General features: G+C 40.8%; 1 protein-coding gene across 2 annotated transcripts in view; it reads left to right on the top strand.

Annotated features, from left to right (window-relative positions):
* Window positions 1–239: 239 nt before the first annotated feature.
* The window catches only part of ASB7 (ankyrin repeat and SOCS box containing 7), a 48899-nt gene continuing 23750 nt past the window's right edge, over window positions 240–25388 (top strand). Inside the window, exons 1-5 of one of the 2 annotated variants that reach the window (XM_032391273.1) lie at window positions 240–729; window positions 891–985; window positions 7162–7255; window positions 8208–8326; window positions 10131–10392. In XM_032391273.1, coding sequence (XP_032247164.1) covers window positions 10182–10392 — 211 coding nt within the window. In that variant the 5' untranslated portion in view covers window positions 240–729; window positions 891–985; window positions 7162–7255; window positions 8208–8326; window positions 10131–10181. The remainder of the gene's footprint in view (window positions 730–890; window positions 986–7161; window positions 7256–8207; window positions 8327–10130; window positions 10393–25388) is intronic. The other variant, XM_032391272.1, reaches the window with a different exon arrangement.

The raw sequence follows: 25388 nt of genomic DNA on the forward strand, positions 1-25388 counted from the left end.
GAAGCCACAGGGGGGAAGCCGAGGGGGAAGTGAGTGAGCCCAATCGGAGACGAGTCCCAACCTCGACCGGCACGCCTCCTCTAACTGTCGCGAATGCGCAGACGGCTTTACGGCAGGCGAGGGGTGGGGGCTGCCGGGGGTAAGGAGGAGAGAAGGAAGCAACCAACCAACCAAGTCGCCCCCACCCCCCACCTCCACCCACCCCGGACCTGGTTTACGGCTCCGGGCTCAGGCTCCGATGCGGCCGCTGATTGGCTGCTGAAGGCTTGGTCCCATCCCAGTGACCCCAAAGTGCTGGAGGGAGGGGGCGGGGGTGGCCCAGTGCAAAGTGCATCCCGAAAGCCCCCTGCCTGGAGCCCCCGCGGCTGGCACTTCGGACCCTGTATGACCCGGGACCTCGCTGCCCCGAGACCTGCTGTGTGCCCCCGTAGCCGGGAGCCTCCGGCCCGGAGCGCGGCAGCCCCTGTTCCGAGCCCTCAGACCCGGGCTGCCCCCCCACTCGAGCCGGGACTTCCTCCCTGCACCCCTGCCCCGAGGCTGCCCGGCGGTCAGGACCGTCGCCCCAGTTCTGCTCGACTGTCCGGATGCTCGCTGGGCTGGGGCCGTGAGGCACCGAGAAGGATCAGGAACACCCGTGTCCGGCCCTGCCTGGAGTGTTTGTTCAATGGAGAAGTTGGTGAGTGTGGAGAAGGCTGAAAGGAGGAAGAGAAGCAGCAGCTGAGGAGACAGGTAAAGTCAGTTACCCCCCCCAGGGGAAGGGGGCTGGCTGGGAGAGAGAATCACTGCTTCTTCCTGTCTGCCCTTACCACTCTTCCTTTGCTACCCCTTCCTCAGAGCCCCCTCCTCCTCGCCCCGGGTCACTGCACCACTCACTGGTTTCTGCTTTCTAGGTTTGAGCTGGCTAGAGGAGACGAGAGAGCAGGGAGGGGTCAAGCCACCCACCAGAGAAGCAGCAGAGAGCCTCTGACCAGCATCCTCTATAAAGGTAATGAGCCAGACCTCCCCTCCCCCATTGTTTATTCCTGGCCCCTATCTCATTAAGCATTGCTTTATTTTCAGCGTAGTTACCTGGAAATGTAACTCTTTGCTGGCACCCGGTTTCCCAGCAAAACCAAACACTGCCTGTGCCCGATCCTTAAGATTTTAATTAATAACTTCTTTATCTCAGAAATGTATTTTCCCCTTTCTCTCTGTACGTTGCGTTTCCGTTTTCTGCGTTATCTTTCGGTACACTGTACCATTTACCCTGCTCTGAGACTTTGAGACCTTTTGGTAGCTCCCCCACCGACCTTACTCTCATAGGAATTCCTCAATTCCTTGTTAATTGCTTGTTAATTCTGAATTACTCTGTTTTTTAATTAAACCACAATTTTCTGTTTTCCCCTTATGTCTTCCTATCACCTTTCCTCTACCTCTGTCAGAAAATCTTTTGAGTTAACTGACAAGGGTTTGGTAGAGGAAGGTACAGTAATAGCTGAAATTTGTGACTTTTGGAAAATAATGTGACTTTTTTCTAGTGAAAAGTGAATCTGTGTAGCTGGATAGTGTGGATAGTTTGAAAGCAGTATTGGCCCCTGACGCACTTGAATGTAATTAACTTATGTGGCTCTTACTTGTTTCTGTGTGACAGATGTGGATGGATTTTGAAACTGTTATAACGATAAGTAATATTTGTTACACCTTTGATTTTCTAGAAGAACTTACAAAACTTTATACAATATTGTTAATCATTTGGCACTAAGAGTTTGCAAACACAGGAATGTTTTGGTGTGTTTAGAATCTAGGGCTTTATTTTTGCACTCTTCATAGATAAGATTTTTCATTTCAGAACCCTTACAGATAATTTGTTAGATTGAAATTTAAGTATTTCATTCATGTGATCACATTTCTGCCACTGTATTTTGTTGCTGCCTCTGAAAATGCACTAAAGGTAAGTTTAGGACATTCATGTAGTTCCTAAAGAGGGAATATGATCAGGGAAATTATATAAAAGTTAATTCAGAAATTAGTCAAGTGAATGACTTCTCTGCCATCCAATAACAGGGGTATAAAGTGACTGGGTAATCTCAGAGTTATTTTAATATCTCCGATTGTTTAGGGAATTTCAGGTACAAAGAAGTACTTAAAATAGCAGAAGTTGTTAGGAAATTTTTGATTTACTCTGTTCCACTGGACTTTCTGCCTTCTACAAAAATAAATTAATGCCTTTCCTGATTCTTTTAATTGCAAAGACATTGCTAAAGATAGTTTCAAGTGCTTTGAGGGTTTGCGTTTTCTTGAGACCTGGAACTGGACACCAAAGGGAGAGTGTATGCTACTGAATGAGACTGAAAATCAGTATCTAGCAGTGACTGTTCCCATGGTGAATATTTAGGGCAGCCTTTATATAGGGTCCACTTCATTTCAGTAAAAGCTAGGCAGAAGTCTATCAAGTTAAAGGCAATTTTATTTTTTTAAATATACAAATCACCAGAGAGATGCCTAATGATGACTTTAGGAATTTTTTTTTAAATGCTAACATATTTGAAGTACGTTTTTAAGGTAAAAATGAATTATGTATTTTCTATTCAGGTCTTCTCACTTAAATATTTTTTCTACTTTAGATATAACTCTAGCGTGTTTTCATTTGCAAGGGGTGTTATCACCTGAGATGGTAAGAGAGCAGGTCTGTGGCAAGTCAAGCATGGAAGATACAGGAAGGACCCTGCTTTCTCCTGGTTGCCAGCCAGCTCATTCTCATTGCTTAAATAATATTTCATTGATCCGCTCTCTGCTTTTAACAGTTCTTCTAAGATTAGGGAATATATATATAAACTTGTTGGCCTCGGTTCCAGATATTAGCATGACTGAGAGTGTTTGGTCTAGGTTATGCTGAACATTTAAAATGTTTAATTTGGGTAATCATTTACTAACATGGACAGTTAGATAGTTTATATTTTTCAACCTGGTAGTTAACTTTGTGTTAATTCTCTTGCCAGGTACATGGGTTTTTACAGAAAAAAAAAAAAAAAGGTAAAGAACCTGATTTATTTGATAACCAAATATAGATTTGTAGTCACATAGGGAGAATAACTGATTTTAACTGAAGATGCATTTTGAGGATGCTGTGGCTTCATAGTTTTGTCTATATACCTGAAGTGATACCATTCACAATTGCTTAATATTACGCTACATATAATATCTATTTTCTTCGTATTTAACTTTGGTAATGTAGAAATTCATATGATTTGTAAAAAGTCTAAAGTCAGGTAAAGTTTATATAAGCATACCTAATATCAGACTTACAGCCTTTCATTTCATTCCCAACTGAAGATGCTCCCTAAGTAGAGAAAGATTTTCTCCTTTCTTGCAAACTTACTCAGTACTAACTTGAGGCTGCTAAGATGATCATGCCAGACGTGAGTTACTAAGATAATATTGACAAGACCTTCTCCTTTACAATACTTGTGATTTAATCCTTGAGTTGAGCTTGGATTAAGTGAGTTATACAATGTCCTCTCTTGCCTCCTCCACATTCCGTGAAAATGGTTGGTTTTTTCTGCTGGAAAGGATGAGAATTGTAGATAAGTCGTGCATGATAATACATCCTTGTGTTACACGGAGGCCCAGCAATTTGGAGGAAATATGAATGCCCTTACTTGTTCTAGAACATAAACACCATGCTAACTATGTGGAGTGATAGTAAAAAACACTTCTACTTTACTTTGGGTTCCAGGCTCTTGATAATACAAATAGTGCTGGTCAGCGTAGACCTCAGTCGTATGGCACACTTTGGGCCTTGTGTTCCTGCAGCCATCTAGGACCCTTGAGCCAGTGGTATTTTTTTTTTTTTTCCTCAGAGCCACTATCCTTGGAGTTGCTGATTTTATTTTCATACCAGCCTGTATCTCTGTTTGCTCTACAAAGAAATGCTTATTTCCTTTTTTGAGTAGCAAGCTGTTATCTTGTTTCTAGTTGGTGTGAAATCTGAAAGCACAGTTCTAATTTGTATCACTTAATCCAAAAATGTGTGGATTTTTAGTGAAAATAATATGCAGAAAGTCATTAGTGACTAATCATTTATTCCAAAGGAAAGTGGGGACATGTGGCAGATCTGGTGAAAGTTTTATACAATTTTAGACAGGTCTTAAATATATTTTGTTTTATAGTTATTTTACGCTGCGCTCTGTTCTATGAATATAGACTTCTTTTAATTATGTGAAGCAAGAAATTTGGTTTCAACTTAATGCAGTTCACTTGGCATCTTTATGGAATTCAGTGGTAACATTTTAATTCCTACATTTATAGTTTCTAATATGATCAACAGTGTAAAAGCTCAGAGGCCTGGATGGTTTTCTTTTGACACCATGTAGAATAGAAAAAGATGGATTCATAAAATTTAAACACACTATTCAACACACTATCCCATTATCAACACACATTCCCCAAACAATCCCAACACACATTCCCCAAACAATCCCAACACACATTCCCCAAAATGATATACATTGGGGAAGTGGCTCATTTTGATACGTAAATCTGAAGTCTTCCTTGTTTGTATGTTTTTTTTTCTTTTCTGACTGAAACCTGGAATGGAATTTCTAAGATTGCACCCTCAGAATTTTAGTCATCCTGAGTCATTAATTTAAAACAACTCACATTTACATGTATTTCTTTAGAAAATTGCCTCTGTGGCCATATTCTTTTATTTTATAGGTGACTTCCGGGAGCTCTCAGATTTTCGAGCTTCCCCTTGAGGGGAAATAGACTTTTTTCCAATCTCATCTCTGGACTTCTGTGATTTTTTTTTTTTTTTTTAAGATTTTATTTATTTATTTGACAGAGAGAAAGATAGCAAGAGAGGGAACACAAGCAGGGGGAGTGGGAGAGGGAGAAGCAGGCTTCCCGCGGAGCAGGGAGTCCAATGCAGGGCTCGATCCCAGGACCCTGGGATCATGACCTGAGCCTAAGGCAGACGCTTAACAACTGAGCCACCCAGGCGCCCTCCTCTGTGATTTTTAATAGACACCTTTAGCACTGATGGTGTATTTCCTTTTTCAGTTCAGTAGTCTTTTTAAAAAAATTTATTCACGTGTGGATAGCTAAATTCTGTTAAGTGCAAACTCGCGTAACACCAAGATAAAATTTATTACTTGTCTCATGCCTTGAACTATTATAATGGATATTTTGGTAATAAGTCATTGCCCTTCATAACTTGAGGGATACAGCTGACAGGAATTATGTTTGCATGGTACGTGTGTCTGTTTTTTCTGGGGAAGACTGAGGCATGTGAAGTGTGCTTTTTTGGTTTAAACCTATGGTTATTATTTATAGCACTTAGTATTGTCAGAAAAGAGAAAAATGATCCTAATATTTCTAGGTGTATTTGATTTAAGTGTGCAGAACTTTTTTTTTTAAGATTTTATTTATTTGAGAGAAAGCAAGAGCGAAAGAGAGAGAGCACAGGCGGAAAGAGGGACAGGGGAAGAGGGAGATGCAGACTCCCCGTGGAGCAGGAAGCCTGACGTGGGGCTCGATCCCAGGACCCCAGGATCATGACCTGAGCTGAAGGCAGACGCTTAACCGACTGAGCCACCCAGGTGCCCCGAGAACTTTCTATTAAAGTTCTACCAAGAGGTAACACCAGTGGCCAAGGCTCAGCAGTGTGCCAAACACATGTCAGGCACTCAGTGGACTTTCATTTGTCTGACTGAAGGAGTCCATACAGCATTATCACAAGTTACTGTGGTTCGTGCACCTTTCTTGTTGAGAGAAATAGTCACTTCATCTTTTAACACAGGCTTTTCTTGATATTATTAATAAATTAATACCATTTCATAAATTCTCCTCCACCCCCACCTTGCATGTCCTCCTTCACACATACCCCCCCGCCTCCATGAAAGTGACCATGGGTAGATGGAAGACAGTAAGAACAAGGATTCTTAAAGGCCTGAAACCATGCAGGGCCATCTCCACTTCTCTTGGGAGGCAGGGGATACCAAGGACACCCTTGGAAATAAGGCATCCAGTGGTGTTGATTTTTGAAATGTGGATGTAGCTAATGTAGAAAATAATCACGTGTTCTTTTGTGGAAAATGCTGGAGGCTCATCATTGGAGACCTCAGTTTGCCTTTTTTAAACAGATTTTTTATTTTAGTATAGTTTTGGATTTATAGAAAAATGTGCACAGATAGTACAAAATGTCCACATAGTCCACACCCAGTTTCTGGTAACATCTTCTATTAATAGATGCATTTGTCACAGTTAATGAACCAACAGTGAGCATTATAATTAATTAAAATCCAAATCATATTCAGATTTCCTTAGCTTTTACCTAATACCTTTTTTCTGTTCCAGGATCTCATCTAGGACACCACATTACATTTAGTCATCTTGTCTCCTTAAGCTCTTTTTGGCCGTGACAGTTTCTCAGACTTCCTTGTTTTTGATGGCCTTGACATTTTGAGGAGTACTGGTCAGGTATTTTGTAGAATGCCCCTCATTTGGAATTTGGTATTTTTTCTTATGATAAGACTGAGGTTATGGGCTTTGGAGAGAAAGATCACCAGGGTAAATTGCCATTCTCATCATATCATACTAATAACATGACTTGGCACTGCTGCTGTTAACTGTGATCACTGGGCTGAGACAGTGTTTTGCAGGTTTCTCACCATAAAGTTGCTCTTTCCCTCCCTCTCCGTGCTATCCTCATTGGAAGGAAGTCGCTATGCATGGCCCATTCTAAAGGAGAGGTGAGTTATGCTCTACCGCCTTGAGGAGGGAGAATCTACACAACTCTTTGGAATTATGCACAGGAGATTTTGTTTCTCCTCCCCTCCTTTATTCATTTATTCAACCAGTGATAGCAACATGGGCATATAGGTATTCTATACTTTGGGTTAGAATCCAGTAGTACTTGAATTATCTTGTTCAAATTGTTCCATCTTGGCTACTGAGAGCTCTAGTCATTGGCTCCTGTGTTCTTCTGACATACCCCCATCACTGCATTTTTCTTTGAGCACTTCCTTTTTGGCACAGTGAGATACTCCAGGCTCATCTTGCATATTTCTTTCCTTGCCCCACTCTCAGAATTGGGCATTTTTGTAAGGATAGTTCTGCATTTTTTGTAGCTTGCCTTGTAGGAGTTGTTCTGATCATGTCTCATTCATTTTTTTTTTTTAGAAACAATAGGCAGTTTTAAGTCAGATATTATTTCCAAGTGCATCTTGGCCAACTCCTTGGCCTTCCTTGAAGAAGTTTGACAAGGGAAAAAAAGGTATGGAAAAAGGAAAGGGTCCAAGTGGACTCTCCTGATTTGGATGGGTTGGAAATTCTGGTGTGCACCCAGAAGCACCTGTGACTGCCACTCTTCCCGAAAGCGTGTCAGGTTGCCAGGTGGCCCAACCTTCCTGTTTAAGTGACACAGGGCTTAGCACACCCACCCCAGGGGGAAGGGGTGGCCGTTTTCCCAGTGAGTAATTCCTAGAGTGATTCTAGTGTAGTGTGTGGAAGTCACTTAGCATGTGCTTTTAACCTTAGTGGAATTCACAGACCTAGAATTTAATTTACATAGAGAAAGACCCTTTTTCTTATAGTTGTAGAGAGAATTTTTTCAAAATTCACGTGGGGAAGCAGGCAAGAAATGTTGTTAATCTTTTAGCTAGTTTGATGTATGCATAAAGGAATAACAATTTCAAAATGGTTAACATAATGCTTTTTGGGCATATGAAGTACCAGCATTTAAAGACATAATCTCCTTTTAGTTGTCATAGATTCCATTTTGGCCCTGGCCACCTACTGTATTGAATAGACACACGCTTTCATTTTTGTCCTGTTTAGAAAGAGCAAGCGCCTACAGTGTCAGTTAAAAAGTAATTCAGATGAAGCAAGTCTGCTCTGTTGTGAATAGACCAAAAAATAAAAGGAACCTGTGTTTGTATCCAAATTCCAAATGTGTGATTTTTTTTTTATTATCTTTATTCTTTTTCAAAAAACTGTCCTTTTAGGGGAAAAAAAAATTCCTGAAAATAAACCGTATTCTATACCAGGGTGGAGATTAGCGTAGGTACTATGATGATTTTCTCTAAGAATTGATCTGAGTTCTTTCTCTACTCTGTTAAGTTTATCATAAAGTGCTAAAATTTAAACTTGTCAAAAGGTAGACTGTGCAGCAGCTCTGATTCTTTATTATTGCTAGGAATCTTCCCATAATTGGTATTTGTTTTTAGGTTAAAGCTCATTCACGCTGCAAGCTGGACACACTCTGAGCCTCCTCCTCATGATGCTGTATGTGCACAATGGTTATTAGGCAATCCACATATCAGGAAAAGGGACATTCTTCCATAAGGTAAGTGACTGAGGGTCATTGGTCGTCTGTGCAGTTCTCTTCCTTCAAATCAGCTAATAAATACTAAACACAACTGTTGCTAAAAGAAAATCCAAGTTGGCTTTGATATTGATTGGATCCTGCATAGTAGACCTCATTTAAGTGCCAAGATAATCGTCTCATTTAAAAAAAAAAATCTGAAGCTGATTGTTTTGAGCACGTAGTAATAATTATTAATTTCTTCTAATGGTCTTCAACATTTTCTCTTATAATCTAAAAATAAGCAAAAACCTATCCAAAAGGATTCTCAGTTTTAAAATTTCTAAGACCAGAGACTTGATTTTATAGTGTTGATTGAAAAAGTAGTCAAGTGAAGAGATAAGGGGGAAATCATGTTTATTAAGAAAACAAACAGTCAGGAAATTTCTCAATTTAAATTATGTTACTTAATAGTAATATGTAAGAGTTTAAAATAACCATTTTCAATGTACAAAACAACATGAGATATTTGATTTTACTCTAAGATAGGACGATTTGACCTAGTTCAGGCTTAAGTTTACCTTTGTACAATCTATAACGAGAAGTTTTACAAGATAAATTATTATTGGTAACAAGATTATCCCAAGATGTCTAACCTACATAGGAGACCAAAATGTCTTTAAAGGACTTTATCACATAATTTTTTATTTTTAGAAATGGAAGCCTACTAATTAGGAGATGAGTCTAATCTATTCCTTAAAATTAACCCAGATGGAATGGCTTCTTAGAAGCATGTTAGTTTAAGCTTCTGTAAGCTTCTGTAAAGCTTAAAAATACATTGCAAAAGTTTTTGCATACACATGTGTAAGATGCCACTTTTCACCAATTCAATTTGGACTTTTCTTCTTCACAGGAGGGAGATCTCATTTTATATTGAGTCTGAGTCCACACCTCTTTTGTGACTTATTAGAGAGTGCAGAAATTCAATATACTCCTTTTGCTTTAAAATGATTTTTTTCATGTGGTGAATCAACAGGTTGTTTCAGTTCTTAACAGTGTTTAAATATTTTGTGTGATCTTGGTACTCTGTATGCTTATAGAGTCAAACTTCTGGAAAACGAATTAGAAAAGTGGAAAAGATGTGGCAGAAAAAGGGGGGTGGTTAATAACAAAGTAGGGAGGACAGAAAGAGAAAAAGAAATAAAAGGAAAATACATGTTGTCTTTGCATTTTACTTTAATTCACCCCACCCACTTCCCCTTTCCCTCCCTCCCCAAACCTTTCACCCTTTGGGGCTAAAAATAAAATACTGTTGAAATACTTTTCGGGGACTCACCTAAAGTTTTTTACTTTTTTTTCTTTAACTACTCATAGTTAAAGGTCTGTAGTCTTCATAGTCTATGAATTGTCCACTTGATACTCCATATTCACTCACTAATCTGTGATAGAATCCTTGAAATGGATTATAACTGTGTGCATTAGGGAACTCAAACTCATCCAATTCTTCCTCTGCTGTCTCCCATTTTCTAGCTGCCCAGCATCATCTTCCATTATACCTGGAATAACGCTGCTATGTTCATGGGATCTTTGCTTTGAGTTTTCAAAAGACTACAAAAGAACTGATCTATTTCAGCAATTTAGAGCTTTATGCCTGGCTTTTTGTTTGAAATCTTTTATAATCTTAGGGAAATTTGGTCATAACAGGTCATGTTAACTAGTTGTAGTAGGGTGAACTGTCATTATTAAGATTTACATGATTTAACAGTGGAAAATTCTGTACTATTTAACAGACACACCATGAGGAGCCACGTATTCTAAATTTCATGTATTCTGCTTCCCCTCAAAGGCTGTTCCCTGTGACCTAATGAATCCTTTGTAAAAAGCGGACTCAGCTAGGATGTTACACCACCATTGTCGAAGGAACCCTGAACTCCAGGAAGAATTGCAGATTCAGGCTGCAGTGGCCGCTGGGGATGTTCACACAGTACGGAAGATGCTAGAACAAGGCTATTCTCCCAATGGCCGGGATGCTAATGGCTGGACCCTGCTTCATTTCTCTGCAGCAAGAGGGAAGGAAAGATGTGTTCGAGTATTTCTAGAACATGGAGGTGAGTTTACCGGAAGCAAACCTTTTTTTGCCAAGGGGAAACTTAAATTCTATTTAGTTTAAAATATATGTGCCCATGTATATGAAACATTTAATGCTTCTCGTTGGTTAACACCCAACTTCTTATTCTCTCCTTCGTGAAGATTTGTTGGAATTATGCTGAGTTTTGTTCAAAATCAGATTGTTTAAAAGAGCAGTCTGGTGAATGTGCTTTTTTTCCCCCTGTCACTGTAGTTTAAATGCAGCCAGGTTTTCCCAGCAACCCTTCATGTTGTCCAGTTGCTTTTGTTTCAGAAGCAGAAGTGGCTTTGGGACCCAAAATTAGAGGGTTACACAAGTTTCCCCTTTGGTAATTGCTCGTGCAAACAGAGACCTAGCACAGGTCCCTTTAAATATCATGGCCTTAATAGTAGCCTGTCTTTTGAATTTACCTCTTTTAAAAAAACTTTTGGATGATTTCTTTTATTGCTGTTTTAGAGCTCTTGCCTTTTCCAGAATTGTACATAGTTTCTGAAGACAGGTTACCTGAGGTCTCATTCTGTATACATACACACAATTGGAAACCACCTTGGACATTTTATGCTTTTGCTTCGAAAAACTGCCCATTCCCATAGTTAATTTCCATAATTAACAATAACTCATAATTGCCCTAAACTAGTTTACTTTTTTCCCAGTTGAATTTCTACTTACTTTCTTTTCCAGAGATGGACTATATGTATTTTATCATTTGTACCCATTTGATCTTTGTAATGATGGCGTGAGCAGCATAGTTGGGACTCAAGTTCTACACGTGCCCTTTTGAAGCCTGAATTGCTCTTTGACAGTTAGTTTCATTTTTAAGGTGTACTGTGTTACAAGACTAGTCAAACGTGTAAACCGCCTTGAAGTACAGAAAACTCTAGAAACCCCAGGGCTCTGGTGAGGGCTGTGTGAATCATGCGAAGCTAGGAATATGAAGGCTATGAGCAGAAACTAATTGCAGGGCACTGCTAAGCCTGAGACTGAGTCTTCACACATCCCAGGGGCCCTGTAATAGGAACTGGATCCCCGGAACAGTGGACTGTGGACAGGGCCCAGCCATTCCCTGTCCCATGCCTCCTTTGTAGCCGCTCTCCAGCCCTCCTGTTCCTCTTGCTCCTACCTCATTTCACCTTAAACCTTGGAAAGCTCACTTCCAAAGTTAATGAAGGGAAAATGGAAGGGGAACTGGAGAAAGATTGGAAAAAACTGAAAGGTGGGGTGTAGGATCAGAACACTTGGGGCGCCTGGGTGGCTCATTCGTTAGGCGTCTGCCTTCGGCTCAGGTCATGATCCCAGGGTCCTGGGATCGAGCCCCGCATCGGGCTCCCTGCTCAGTGGAAAGCCTGCTTCTCCTTCTCCCACTCCCCCTGCTTGTGTTCCTGCTTTCACTATCTCACTCTCTGTCAAATAAATAAATAAAATCTTTAAAAAAAAAAAAAAAAAGAACACTTAAAATTCTGGCAGTGCTTACCAAGATCAGAGTTTGCAGTTTTAATCCAACCTAGTCCTGTTACTTTCTGCTGCCACCAGCCTTGCTTTTAAAAAATTAACTAAAAAAAAAAAAAAAAAGTGCAATTACTCAGGTAATATTGTCTCCTTAAATAAAACAATTTTCAGATAAATTACAAATAAAGCTAAAGACCCCTTTGTCCAACTCCCAGTCCTTTCTGCCTGTCCCCTCTCAGAAGTAACCATAGGTAGGAGTTTGGGATCATTTCCTGACACTATTACTTGTACTCATAGAAAATATGTCATATTGTGTTGTGTGTAGTTTTAGAACATACATGATATCATATTGACCATATTTTCCTACAGTTGTTTTTCACTCAACTATAGAACTTAAGTTTTTTTGTTTTTGTTTTTGTCTTTGTTTTTTAATATCAGGGGTTGGCAAACTTTTTCTGTAAAAGGCCAGACAGTAAATATTTTAGGCTTTGCAAACCCCAGTGTCTCTGTCATAATTACTCAACTCTGCTTTTGTAGCATGAAAGCAGCCATAGACAATTTGGAAATGAAGGAGTGTGTCTGTGTGCCGATAAAACTTTATAAAAACCACTGGTGGACCAAATTTGGCCTGTGGGCCTTAGTTTACTGAACCCTGTTTCTCACTCACCCTCCCCTCTGTGTGGCTGTGGGGGTGTGCACGCGTGTATATATGTGTGTGTGTGTGTAGATATTTTTTAATAGCTTTTATTGAGGTAGAATTCCTGTGCCTTACAATTCACCCATTTAAAATGTGCATACAGTTCAGTGGCTTTTAGTGTATTTATAGAGTTGGCCATCCATCACCACAAGTTATTTTAGAACATTTTCATTACCCCAAAAAAACCCTGTGCCTGTTTTATATTAATGTAGATTTACTCTGTTCTTTTTAGCTGCTAAATATAATATTTATTAGTATGGGCATACTATTATTTGTTTAAATCATTCTGTTTTTTTTCTTTCTTTTTTTTTTTTGAGAATGGCAGGAGATTTTATTTGTTGAGAATGTAGTATGTACATATATGTGGTTAAAAACCAAATGAAAGGTATTCTGGACTGTTCAACGAGGGGAAAATGCCTTTAGTGCCCGTCCCTTAGTCCCTTTCCCAGAGGCAGTCCCTCTTCCTGGTTTCTTTTGTGTCACTGCAGAGATAATCTGTGTACATAGGTGTACATAATTTTCCATCCTCCACCTTCTAGCCTGCTCCTTTTTCGTTAATAGTCTCTTCTGCATCTTGATTTTTTCACGGAGCAGTTTAGCTGGGTGAGAGTTTCTTGTCACTGTACTGACACGTTCAGATTCCGTTGCATGGATGTAATTTCTTTAAACTTATCCTGCATTGTTGGACATTTTTATTTTTCATTTTTCTGCTCCTAGAAACTATATTACAGAGAATGTCTTTGAATCATTTTTCTTAACATATGTGAGAGTTTATCTCTTGTATAATTCCTGAAGCGTAACTGCCAAATCAAAGGCATGTTACATATATATATATATATATATATATTTTTTTTTTTTTTTTTTTATAGCTTTTTGACAGATTGTCCTCTAAAGGTTAGGATGGCTCTGTCCTTACTGATCAGGTGGGATAGTGCCTGTTCTCTCACCTTTGTCAGGAATCTGTCACCAGATGGTTTGCTCTTCGTCTGTGTGATTTGCTGGCCTCTCTCTCTTTTTTTTCCCCAGGAATGACATTTGAGTAACAAAACATTGCACGACTGGGCTGCTTTGCTGGTCCTTTTCTTATTGATTTGTAGGAATTGTTCACATATTCTTCTTTGTTAGATCTACGTGGCACCAGTTTTCTCTCAGTTTTTAGCTTTTTCACATTTCTGAGGTCATGTTTGTATGCTGTTGGGCAGAAGCCTGCATTTTAACGTAGGTGAATTTTATTTTTCTTTCGCCTTAACGGCTTGTGCTTTTTGTTTTTTTAAAAGATTTTTATTTATTTGAGAGAGAGAGAGCATGAGAGGGGGGAGGGCCAGAGGGAGAAGCAGACTCCCCACTGAGCAGGGAGCCTGATGCGGGACTCGATCCTGGGACTCCAGGGTCATGACCTGAGCCGAAGGCAGCCGCTTAACCAACTGAGCCACCCAGGCGCCCTAGTTTGTGCTTTTTTATATCTTGTACATCATACCCAAAGGTCATTATTTGCCTGTATTTTCTTCTAAAAAGTTTTGTGGCGTTTAGGTCCTTAATCTATCCAGAATTGGTTTTGGTGTATAGTAGGAGATGGTCAGGTACAATTTCATATTTTTTCCCCATAAAGGTAGCCTAAATCTTTCCTTCTGTCCCCATTGCTATGTCATTCCAACTCAAATATAAAGTCTTCATGTGTGTGTGGTTACACTGAGTCTAGCATCTGTTGGTGGAACCCTGAGTCCCTGTAATACTGTTGTAATTAATATCGTTCTATGATAAGTTTTGATTTCCTGGAGGACAGGGGTTGGGGGAGGGCGTCACATGTCCTCTTCTTGTTCTTTAAGGATGTCTTGGCCAGTCTTAGCCCTTTACATTTTCGTATAATATTTTAAAACAACAGAATTAAGTATTTTGGAGAAGCCGCTCATTGGTTCTTGAATAGCACCACCTTTTACGCGCTCCTATTACCGTAGCAGAATTAGGAGGTTGGGGTATATTTTTTTCCTAGCAGGTTATGTATCAACTTGGAAACGTTAACAGGAGAAGGAACTTCCTCCTCCCTTGTCCCCTTGGTCACACGTAATGCTTCGGGGTGCTCTGTGTTTGGTCTAGGCCTGCCTTCTGACCTTGAGCCCAGTGTGTCCAACTGCTGGTTAAGACTCTGTACCTTCATGGCTCACACCACAGCCTGTTAGGCCAGCAATTTAGAAATCACCCTTGACTTTCTTCCCCCTAAATAGTTGCCAGATCTTCTGTCTTTTCCTCGGAGGCACTGCCCTACCTCTAGGGAAGGGAACCTTGTCCCTCACCAGGACCATGATGCTCTTCTCCATCTCTGCTTCCAATCTTGACCCCCTCCCAGCCAGTCTCCCAACAGAGTGATCTGTGATAAAAAATGAAAATTCAGATATTTCCTTTTTAAAATCCATCCCTGAAAGTTTTCCACTTCTCTTAGGGTAATAGTCAAAGCCCTCCCTGTGACTTCCTTGGCCCAGCAATGTCTGGCCCCCCCTGCAGTATCTTTCCAGCTTCATCTTTGAGCCGCAGCCTCTCTGTGTTCATTCACGTTCACTGAGCTCAGAGACTTTTGTGCAGGACCTGCTGAGTCCCCCAGCTCACCCCACTGCTGCCACCCTCCCCTCATTCACCCCCACTGCTCTGTCACACCCCTTTCTCAGGGAAATCTCTTGCCATCCGGACTTGTTATGGGATATTATTCTCTGTACCTTTTTATTGCAGCTCCTATGCTAATGATTTATTCTTATAGTATTCTGTTTAACTCCTGTCGTCTGGAGCTTCCTGAGGGCAGAACCCATACCCGGTTTATTCTCAGTGAGAGAGCGAGGAGACAAATGTCAGCTATCTAAAAGAATTGCTTCTCTGCCTTAAGGAGACAAGACTAATAATCCTTTCTTGAAAAATAGTGATTGAACATGGGCCAGCCTTGTGGTGGGATCAGAAGAGTGCTTGACTTCATCACAACTGCTCTTTTCCTGAAAGCACAGTTTCTTCAAGAGCTTGAAAATTTCCAGTCAGATTGGCCCCCTCCTCCTAATAAGCTTCTTTTATGATGGATATTAAGGTGAAATGAAGTCAGATTCAAAAGGATAAGTGAGCAAAATAACCCACAGGAAACAAAGGTTCACTTCCTCCCCTTACTGCCCCCGCCCCATTCCATGAGAGTGGAGAGAAGATTCATATAGATTGATGAAGTGGCCAGTTGGTCTTCTATAAATCACTTATTCATATATTGATTCAGCAAATATTTATTGAGCACCTACCATATGCCAGGCTCTGGGCCAGGCCCTGAGATACAGAATGAGCAAACATTGTGCTAGCCGTCTGGCACTTCATAGACTAATGGGGTGGATAGATTTATAGCCAGCAATTATTGAGCACTTAGTACTAGCATAATTCTTCACAGCCATTCTGTGAGGGTCAGCAGTAGTTTTTCCATTGAGAAAACTGAGCCAAGGGTTGGGAAGTAATTTGCCCAAGGCCATTCACCCCATAAACACTGGAGCTAGGGTTCAGACCCATGGTCTTAACCGTGATTGTGTATGGCCTATAAGGAGACAAGGCAGTTCCAACAGAGCAGCCTAAGTGCCACGTATAAAAGGGTCCCCACTGTTGCAGGGGTGGAGGTGGGGGCAGTGGTGAAGGAGGTTTCCTAGAGAAAGCATGGTTTGACTTGAGAGCTTGAAAGGCGAGGCAGGGATGGGGCACTGGAAGGATAGAGATGTGGGCTTATTGGAAATACATAGGACACTGCGTGTGAAGGGTAGAAGAAGAAAGGGAGCACATTTGGTTTTAGGAACTGAGAAAAGTTCAGTACGATTAGAGCATATCCAAAATTGAGTCTAGGGACCATGGTGAGCCATTGACAGGAGTGGTGGAGACAGATTTGTGTTTTAGCAAGCTCACTGGTGGGCTCTTAGGGAAAGAGCCTAAGGCCTCAGGCAAGAGCAGGTGGGTTCCTGCTGCCTGATCAGGACTGTGATCTCACTTCCCTACACCCCACCCTAAACACATATTTATTGAGCACCTGCTATGTGTCAGGCACCGTTCTGAGGGCTGGAACACAGCGACACATAAAGTCCCTGCTGTCATGGCACTTAATTTCTAAGTGGAGGAAATTGACAGTGAAGCGTGCAACGTCAGGTGGGGATGAGCACAGTGAGGAAAGATGAAGCAGGGAAGGGATAAAGAGGTACAGGATTTTGTTTTAAATGAGGTGTTTAGGGAAGGCTTCTGATGTGCCCTTGGAGTTGAGCCCTGAAAGAAAGGAAGACCCAACCAACCGTGAGAATATCTGGGATAAAAATGTTAAAGGTAAAGGGAACAGGCAAGTGCTGCACAGTCTGGGATGGGAACGTACTTTGCACTTTGAAGAAAAAGCTGGGAGGACGACAGCAAGAGCAGAGCAATGGGAGAGAGGGCCGACGGGGTTAGAGAGACCATCTGATCAGCTGACGTGGTCCATAGATCCTTGAAGGTTCAAAAGACTTTGGACTTTGTTCCGACTGAGAATGGAAAACCATCGCAGGTTTCTCAACTGAAGAATGAGAAGACCTTACTGAAGGGCTCACTCTGGCCTGAGGAAGCTGGAGTGTAGAGGGGCAAAGGATAAACGGGAAGACGTGTCAGGAAGCTTTGGAATAGTTGAGGCGAGAGATGTGAGTGGCTCAGTGTAGACAGTAGCAGTCCTGTGTTGAGAAGTGGTCAGATTCTGGATAGGCTTTGAAAGGGGAGCCCACAGGCTTTGCGGATAGATCGGTTGGACATGCAGTGGCAGGGAATAGGAATCAAGATAACGGACGTTTGGGGCCTGAGGGAGAAGAAGGTTGCCGTTGGTTGAAGGAGCAGGGGAAAGTTAACGAAATGCGATTAACAACAACAACGACAACAACAAAGCAGGACAGAGATGTTTAGTAAGACCACTCACCACTGTTAAATCTGCACAGTAAAACTGCCAATGAGTGGTCACACGGCACTAACAAAACTCACAGGTAACAGGCCACGAGTGACGGTGCTGGGGCGCCCGCGGTGTGACCCCCGGGGAAGCCTGGTCAGGGAGCGGCTGGGTGACACCACCCTGGTTGCCCCCGTGGGAGGAACCCAGTTTCAGTGAGAAAATGAGCGAGTTTGACTTGGTTAGCCGATACTGTCTATATTCCAAAAACGGGGAAGACATTAAAAAGGGAGGCTCTCTTTCTGGTTTAAACTTGGGCCATCCATAGCGGCTCTTTATGTTTCCATGAAATTTAAAACTTCAGCGCTGCAGTCCGAGTCGCCGTGTTTCAGGGGCTCTAGCTACATGTTAACCAGCAGCCACCGTGGTAGACTGCACACATGTGAAACAAGCTTGTGCAGGTGAGTTACATTTTGCTGCTCTGCAGGCTGCCTTGGAGATGTAGCAGGCTCTGTTCCGGACTGCAGCAATCAAGTGAACAGCGCAGTAAAGCAAGTCAGTGCATTTTTGGTTTTCCCAGTGCGTATAAGAATTATGTTTACACTATATTGTAGTCTGTTAAGGGTGCAATAGCATTATGTTTAAAAAGTAATACATACCTTTCTTTTTAAAGATTTATTTACGGGCGCCTGGGTGGCTCAGTCGTTAAGCGTCGGCTCAGGTCCTGGTCCCAGGGTCCTGGGATCAAGCCCCACATCAGGCTCCCTGCTCATTGGGAAGGCTGCTTCTTCCTCTCTCACTTCCCCTGCTTGTGTCCCTGCTCTTGCTCTCTGTCAAATAAATAAATAAAATCTTAAAAAAAACCCAAGATTTATTTATTTATTTTAGAGAGAGAATGCAGGCCAGCAGGGGGAGGGGCAGAAGGAGAGGGAGAGAATCTCCAGTAGACTCCCTGCGGAGCACAGAGCCCAACATGGGCCTCGATCTCATGACCCTGAGATCATGACCTGAGCCAAAATCAAGAGTCAGACACTTAACCGACTGAGCCACTCAGGCGCACGTGTATGTATGTATATACATAAACATATATATTTATGTATATCTTACTTAGAAAAGACTATTGCTAAATGCTAATACCATCATGGGAGCTTTCAACCAGTCCTAATCTTTTTGCTGGTGGAGGGTCTTGCCTCGATGCTGATGGCCGCCCACTTATCAGGGTGGTGGTTGTGAAGGTTGGGGTGGCTGTGGCGATTTCTTAAAATAAGACAGCAGTGAAGTTTGCCACATCGATTGCCTCTTCCTTTCACGAACCATTTCTCTGTAGCACGTGATGCTGCTTGATAGCATTTTACCCACAGTAGAACTTTCGAAATTGGAGTCAGTCCTCTCACACCCTGCAGCTGCTTCATCAACTAAGTTTATGTCACGTTCTAACTCCTTGGCTGTCATTTCAACGGTCTTCACAGCATGTTCACCAGGAGTAGATCCCATCTCAAGAAACCACTTTCTTTGCTCATCCCTAAGAAGCAACTCTTCATTCATTTACGTTTGGTCATGAGATGGCAGCAGGTCGGTCCCATCTTCAGGCCCCACTTCTCATTCTAGTTCTGCTGTTTCCACCACATCTCTAGTTACCTACTCCACTGAGGTCTTGAGCTCCTCGAAGTCATCCATGAGGGTTGGAATCAACTTGTTCCAAACTCCTGTTCTTGATACTTTGACCTCTTCCTGAGAGTCACAAATGTCCTTAGTGCCATATACAATGATGAATCCTTTCTGGAAGGTTTTCAGTTTACTTTGCCTAGGTCCAGCAGAGGAGTCACTGTGTATGGGAGCTAGAGCCTTACATAGATATTTCTTAAATAATAAGACTTAATTACTTCTTGATCCATCTGCTGCAGAATGGAGGAGGTCATGTCAGCAGGCAGGAAGACAACTGTCTGTCTCCATCAGAGCTCTTGGGTGACCAGGTGCAGTGTCAACAAGCAGTAACATTTTGAAAGGAATCTTTTTTTTTTCTTTCTGAGCAGTAAGTGTCAACAGTAGGCTTAAAATAGTCTGTGAACCATGTTGTAAACAGGTGTACTGTCATCCAGGCTTTGTTGTTCTCTTTATAGAGCATAGGCAGAGTAGAGTTAGCATGATTTTTAAGGCCCTAAGATTTTTGAAATGGTGAATGAGCACTGGCTTCTACTTAGTCAGCAGCTGCATTAGCCCCTAACAAGAGTTGGCCTGTCTTTTGAAGCTTTGAAGCCAGGCATTGACTTCTCCTCTCTAGCTATGTTAAGTCCTAGATGGTATCTTCTTTCAGTAGAAGGCAGTTTTGTTGACACTGACAATCTATTGTTTAGTGTCTTCCCCTTCATTAACCACCTGAGCTAGATCTTCTGGATAACTGGCTGCAGCTTCTCCATCAGCACCTGCTGCTTCACCTTGCGCTTTGATGTTATGGAGACGGCCTCTTTCCTTAAACCTCATGAACCCACCTCTGCTGGCTTCGAACTTTCCTTCTGCAGCTTCCCCACTTCCCTCAACCTTCGCAGAATTGAAGAGAGTTAGGGCCTGGCTCTGGACTAGGCTTTGGCTTAAGGGAATGTTGTGGCTGGTGTGGTCTTCTATCCAGACCTCTGAAACATTCTCCATATCAGCAGTAAGGCTGTTTTGCTTTCTGATCATTCGTGCGTTCACTGGAGCAGTACTTTTAATTTCCTTCGAGAACTTTTCCTTTGCGTTCACAGCTTGGCTGTTTAGCACCAGAGGCCTAGCTTTCAGCCCATCTTGACTTTCAGCACACCTTCCTCACTAAGCTTAATCATTTCTGGCTTTTGATTTAAAGTCAGAGACACATGACTCTTCCTTTCACTTGAAGATTTAGAGGCCATTGTAGGGTTATTAATTGGCCTAACTTCAATATTGTTATGTCTCAAGGAATCGGGAAGCTTGAGGAGAGGTGGAGAGATGGGATAATGGCCAGTCATTATTGCTTAAGTTTCACTTCTTATGTGGGTACAGTTCATTGTGCCCCCAAACCATTACAATAGTAACATCAAAGATCACTGGTAACAGATCACCAGAATAAATAGAACAATATGAAAAGGTTTGAAATACTGTGAGAGTAAGTCACACATGGTACAGAGGCATGAAGTGAGCAGATACTGTTGGTAAAATGGTGCCAATAGACTTGCTCGATGATGCAGGTTGCCACACACCTTCCATTTGTAAAAAGTGCAATAAAGCATAGCACAGTCAAACAAGGTATACCTGTGCTTTCAGACATCATGCTTTGAAGCGAACACTTAGGGTTTTATAATGCCCAGAAATATTAGAGTTTCTAAACACAAATGTGATGCATATAATAGTACCTCAGTACAAATCCTGATAATCTTTCTGACCAGGTTAGTATGCTGTTAAAGTTATGCAGAGGAGTCTGTATTATAATAGTGGGAATCATAAAAATCCCATTATTATTATCCTCTTCATTGTCCCATTTGGAATCACTCTAAAAATTCTAAGATTGTTTTAAGCAAATAACATTAAGACATTTTAAGAAAATAACATTAAGAGACCTATCTTAGGTGTGTTTATTTATCTTCAGATTCAGTGTTCATGTAACTGACCTGAAAGGCAGTCAGCTGAAGCTCTAGAAGTTAAATCCGTAGAGCAAATCCCCATAGGAACCTGAGAAGAGCATCTCAGGGTTCCTCTTGGTACAGTAGGTAAAATCCTTGTGGAGAAACACATGAAAGTAAGTTAGGGAGATAAGGGATAAATCAAAGAAATCAGTAGCAGTGTGGTGAGAAATTATTTTTAGCTTTTCAAAAATGAAAGATTTTGCAAATGATATCCCAAGTGTGATAAAACAGAAATGTTAATGGTAGGAATTTATGAAAGCACTTGTAGAAAGCAGTTTAGAAGTATATATTAGATCCTTAGAATTGGGAGATCTTTTTGTCCAATAAATTGTCTTCTAATTAATTTATTCCAAGAAATCCATCCTTAATGAAGGAATTTTTTCTCTCTGAAAATTTCACCCCTCATTTCACATAATTTTTAAAATTCTCATGCCCAAACATAGAGAAAAGATTACGTTATTAGACTATGATTACAATTACTTGTAATTTTTTAAAAGGTGTAGAAGAAAAGCTGCAAGTCTACCATCAGTATTGAGAGTAGTTATCAGGGAATGCTGTTTTGGTTTTTTTTTGCACTGCTGCTTTACTAAATTTGCAGTTTTTCATTAATGAAAAAATTGTTTCTGGGCGAAATCCTGTTTGGAGACATTATACCATCTGACCTTCCAGCTTTTTATTCTGTGGTGAATTATTAGCAGAGTTTTAGGTGTTCATCTAGTTTGCTTTCCTCCATCACTGTTGCCTCTCTTTCCTGTGTTAATACTTACAACATGAAGCATAACTATGTTTTAGACCTCCAAGCAATGTCTGTTCCTGTGCAACTTAGCTAATTGCATTTGGTGCTTCCCAAAACTTTTTAGAGTAATCACATGTAGGGGTGCCTGGGTGACTCAGTTGTTAAACGTCTGCCTTTGGCTCGGGTCATGATCCCAGGGTCCTAGGATCAAGCCCCGCATCGAGCTCCCTGCTCCGCGGGAAGCCTGCTTCTCCCTCTCCCACTCCCCCTGCTTGTGTTCCCTCTCTAATTGTCTCTCTGTGTCAAATAAATAAATAAAATCTTAAAAAAAAAAGAGTAATCACATGTATAGTGAACTAGAGTATGGTGCTTATACCTGTATTTTCCTGATTTTAGGATTTTCCTTTTAAATGCAAGTGGGATGCGTATAATATAATAGTACATTTGTATAAATCCTGATTATGATTTTAATCAGGTTAGTGTACATTCCAATCCTTAGACCAACCAGTAAAACAAACAAAAAACCAACAGTGCAAAGATGTGTAGCTAAAAAGTCAATAGAGACATTAAAATGGAATGCTAAAAAATGGCCTAATAGTACAAAAAAGGCAGTAAAGAAGGGGAACAATAGAGGAAACAAATGGAAAATAAATAATAAAATGGTAAATCTAAACTCAGGTATAGCAATAATTATATTAAACATTAATGGACAAAACACTCCAGTTAAAAGCTAGAAATTGTCTAAAAGGAGTAGACAAGACTCAATTATATGCTGCCTACAAGAGATGTGCTTTAAGTACAGAGAGACAGATAGGTTGAAAGTAGAAAAATGGATAAAGATATACCATGCAAATGATAATTAAGTGAAGGCCAGAGTGGCTATGTTAATAACATATAAAATCTATTTTAAGACATATACTATTACCAGAACTAAAGAAAGACAGTGACAGATGGGACAGTTCGTCAGGGTTAGGGGTTTATAATGCCCAGAAATATTAGAGAGGAGGTTGATCATAGAATGTGTACCCAATAAGAGAGCCCAATTTGAGGCAAAAATTTGATAAAGGGAAAAGTGGACAGTTCCACAATCACAGTTGAAAATTTTAACACCTCTCAGCAATTGATAGAACAACTAGATAAAGAAATCAATAACTAGAGAAAAATCTGAAAAATATCAAGCTCATTGACTTAATTGATATTTTTGAAAATTGCACCCAGCACCTTCAGAATATACATTTTTTTTTTCATGTGTACGTGATAGGACACCAGGATAAACTGTATGCTGGCAATAAAGTCTCAGTAAATTTTATGAAATTATAAGAATATGTTCTCTGACTATAATGGAATTTTATTAGAATATCTAGGACAGCCTCGGATGTTTGGAAATTAAACAGTGTTTTGAACTGAATGCTACTGAAAGTACACTATATCAAAATTTATGGGATGTATTAGAGTGGTGTTTAGAGAGAAATTTGTGACTTTAGATGCTTATAGTAGAAAAGAAGAATGATCTTAAATCAGTTATCTAAATTTTACCATAAGAAACTTGAATAAGAAATTGAAACCAAAGTGGCCGCCGCCATCTGCCCTTCCTGCCCCCAACAGTCTCTGCGGCAATTATCATGAGAGCCGGCGCTCTCCTTGCTGCCACTGGGCTGACCTGCTTTTGGAGCTCAGTGAAAATGCCCTATGCCTGGAGCCTAGTTGAAAATAACAGTGGTGTCAGTTTAGGTGGCAAACAATCTGGAAAGGCCAACAACACAGCTACCTGAGGCTGTGATACTGGTTGGGGCAAGCAACATAGTACCCTCACATTTAATAGAGACCCAGAGACGGAGACAGCCATTTGGGCTTCGTTAAGCTTCTATGTATTCCTGGGAATTTGGAAGGCTACATGCATGCTTAAGAAAGGCCGGAGAAGACCCCAGTTATCTCTTCATCCTCATCTGAACCTGAGACCGGGGAATGAAAGCTAGGGCACACTCATAAATTCCCTGATGATTGAATGTACACCTCAACCTATACACATACCACCTTGGCAAAGTGTGGGAGCCTTGCTCGTTCAAGATGTTTAAGCACAACTTCTGACCAGTCATTGGTCAAAAATAGTTATTTTCACCAAACATAAATTAGTCTTAGGAGTGGCACCTAGAAGCCAGAATTTAATAATATTAACAACTAAGCAGAGACCTAAGTGGCTGCATAGTGCTAAGGAGACAGATTTTGTATAATTAGTCTGAGCACTTCACTAAAACAAACAGTAGCAGCATTTCACCCCATGCTCACTTTTAAGGTGTTCCTCATTAATCCAGAGTTGCTACAATATCACCTAAGATCTTCAGTTTTCAGAAAAATTGTGAGACATGCCTAAGAAACAGGAATGTATAGCTCATACACAGGAAATAAAACCAGCTGATAGAAAGCGTTTCTGAAGGGGCCCAGATGCTTTACTCAGTTAACAAAATTTCAGAGCAGCTATTATGTGTTCAAAGAACTAAGGACAGATACCATGTCCAGAGAATTAAAGGAAAACGTGATGACAGTGACTCATCATAGAAGCTAGCAATAAAGAGAGAGAATTTACATATATGTCAATATATGTGTATGTCTCTAGAAATTCTCCAGTTGAAAGTACAATAATTAAAATCAAGAATTCATTACAGTAATTAACAGCAGATTTGAACTGGCAGAAGAAACTGGTGACCTTGAAAATTGATAAACAGACATTATTCAGTCTGAGGAATATATAGAAGAAAGAACTAAAGAAAAAAAAAAAGGTAGAGCCCAGTAGACCTGTGGGACATTATCAAGAATACCGACATATGCATGAGGCCTAATGGGAGAGCCAGAAAAGAGAGGAGGGAAAGAGGCAGAAAAAAAATATTTGAAGAAATAATGGCCAGAACTTCCCATATTTGATGAAAAATACTAAACTGCACATCTGAAAAGTTCAGTGAACTCTGAGTAGGATAAACTCATCTATACACAAAATAGTCTTAACTGCGGAAAGCCAAAAACAAAGAGAAAATCTTGAAAGCACCTAGAGAAGTAATTCATTATGTATAAGAATTCCTTGATAAGATTAGCAGCTAATTTCTCCTAAGAAACAGCAGTGGCCAGAAGGCAGTGGGATGACATATTCTAATTGCCAAAAACGAACTGTCAGTCGAGAAGTTTGTATCTAGCAAAACTGTCCTTTGTTTTTCATACAAAAAATAAAGATCACTGGTAAAAGTAATTACTCAGATATAGCTAAAAATACAGTGTATTTGTTTCTATTGCCATGGAACAAATTACGCTGACATATGGCTTTATACAACACACATTTATTACCCTGTACTTTTAAGGTGTTGGCCAGAATGTTCTCATCTGTAGGCTAGACTGGACAAAAGTTTGCTTCCAAGATAGCTCAGGTTGTTACCGGGTTAGTTTCCTTGTGCTTGTAGGACTAAGGGCCTCAGCTTCTCGTGGGCCTTTGGCTGGAGGTTCCTCCGGTTTCTAGAGACTACCTGCAGATTCTTGTCCCATGGGCTTTCCCACCAGCACTCCTTACCTCAGCTCAGCAACG

The sequence above is a fragment of the Phoca vitulina genome, unplaced genomic scaffold, assembly GCF_004348235.1.
Source record: "Phoca vitulina isolate PV1807 unplaced genomic scaffold, GSC_HSeal_1.0 scaffold61, whole genome shotgun sequence".
In the NCBI taxonomy this organism is placed as follows: Eukaryota; Metazoa; Chordata; class Mammalia; order Carnivora; family Phocidae; genus Phoca; species Phoca vitulina.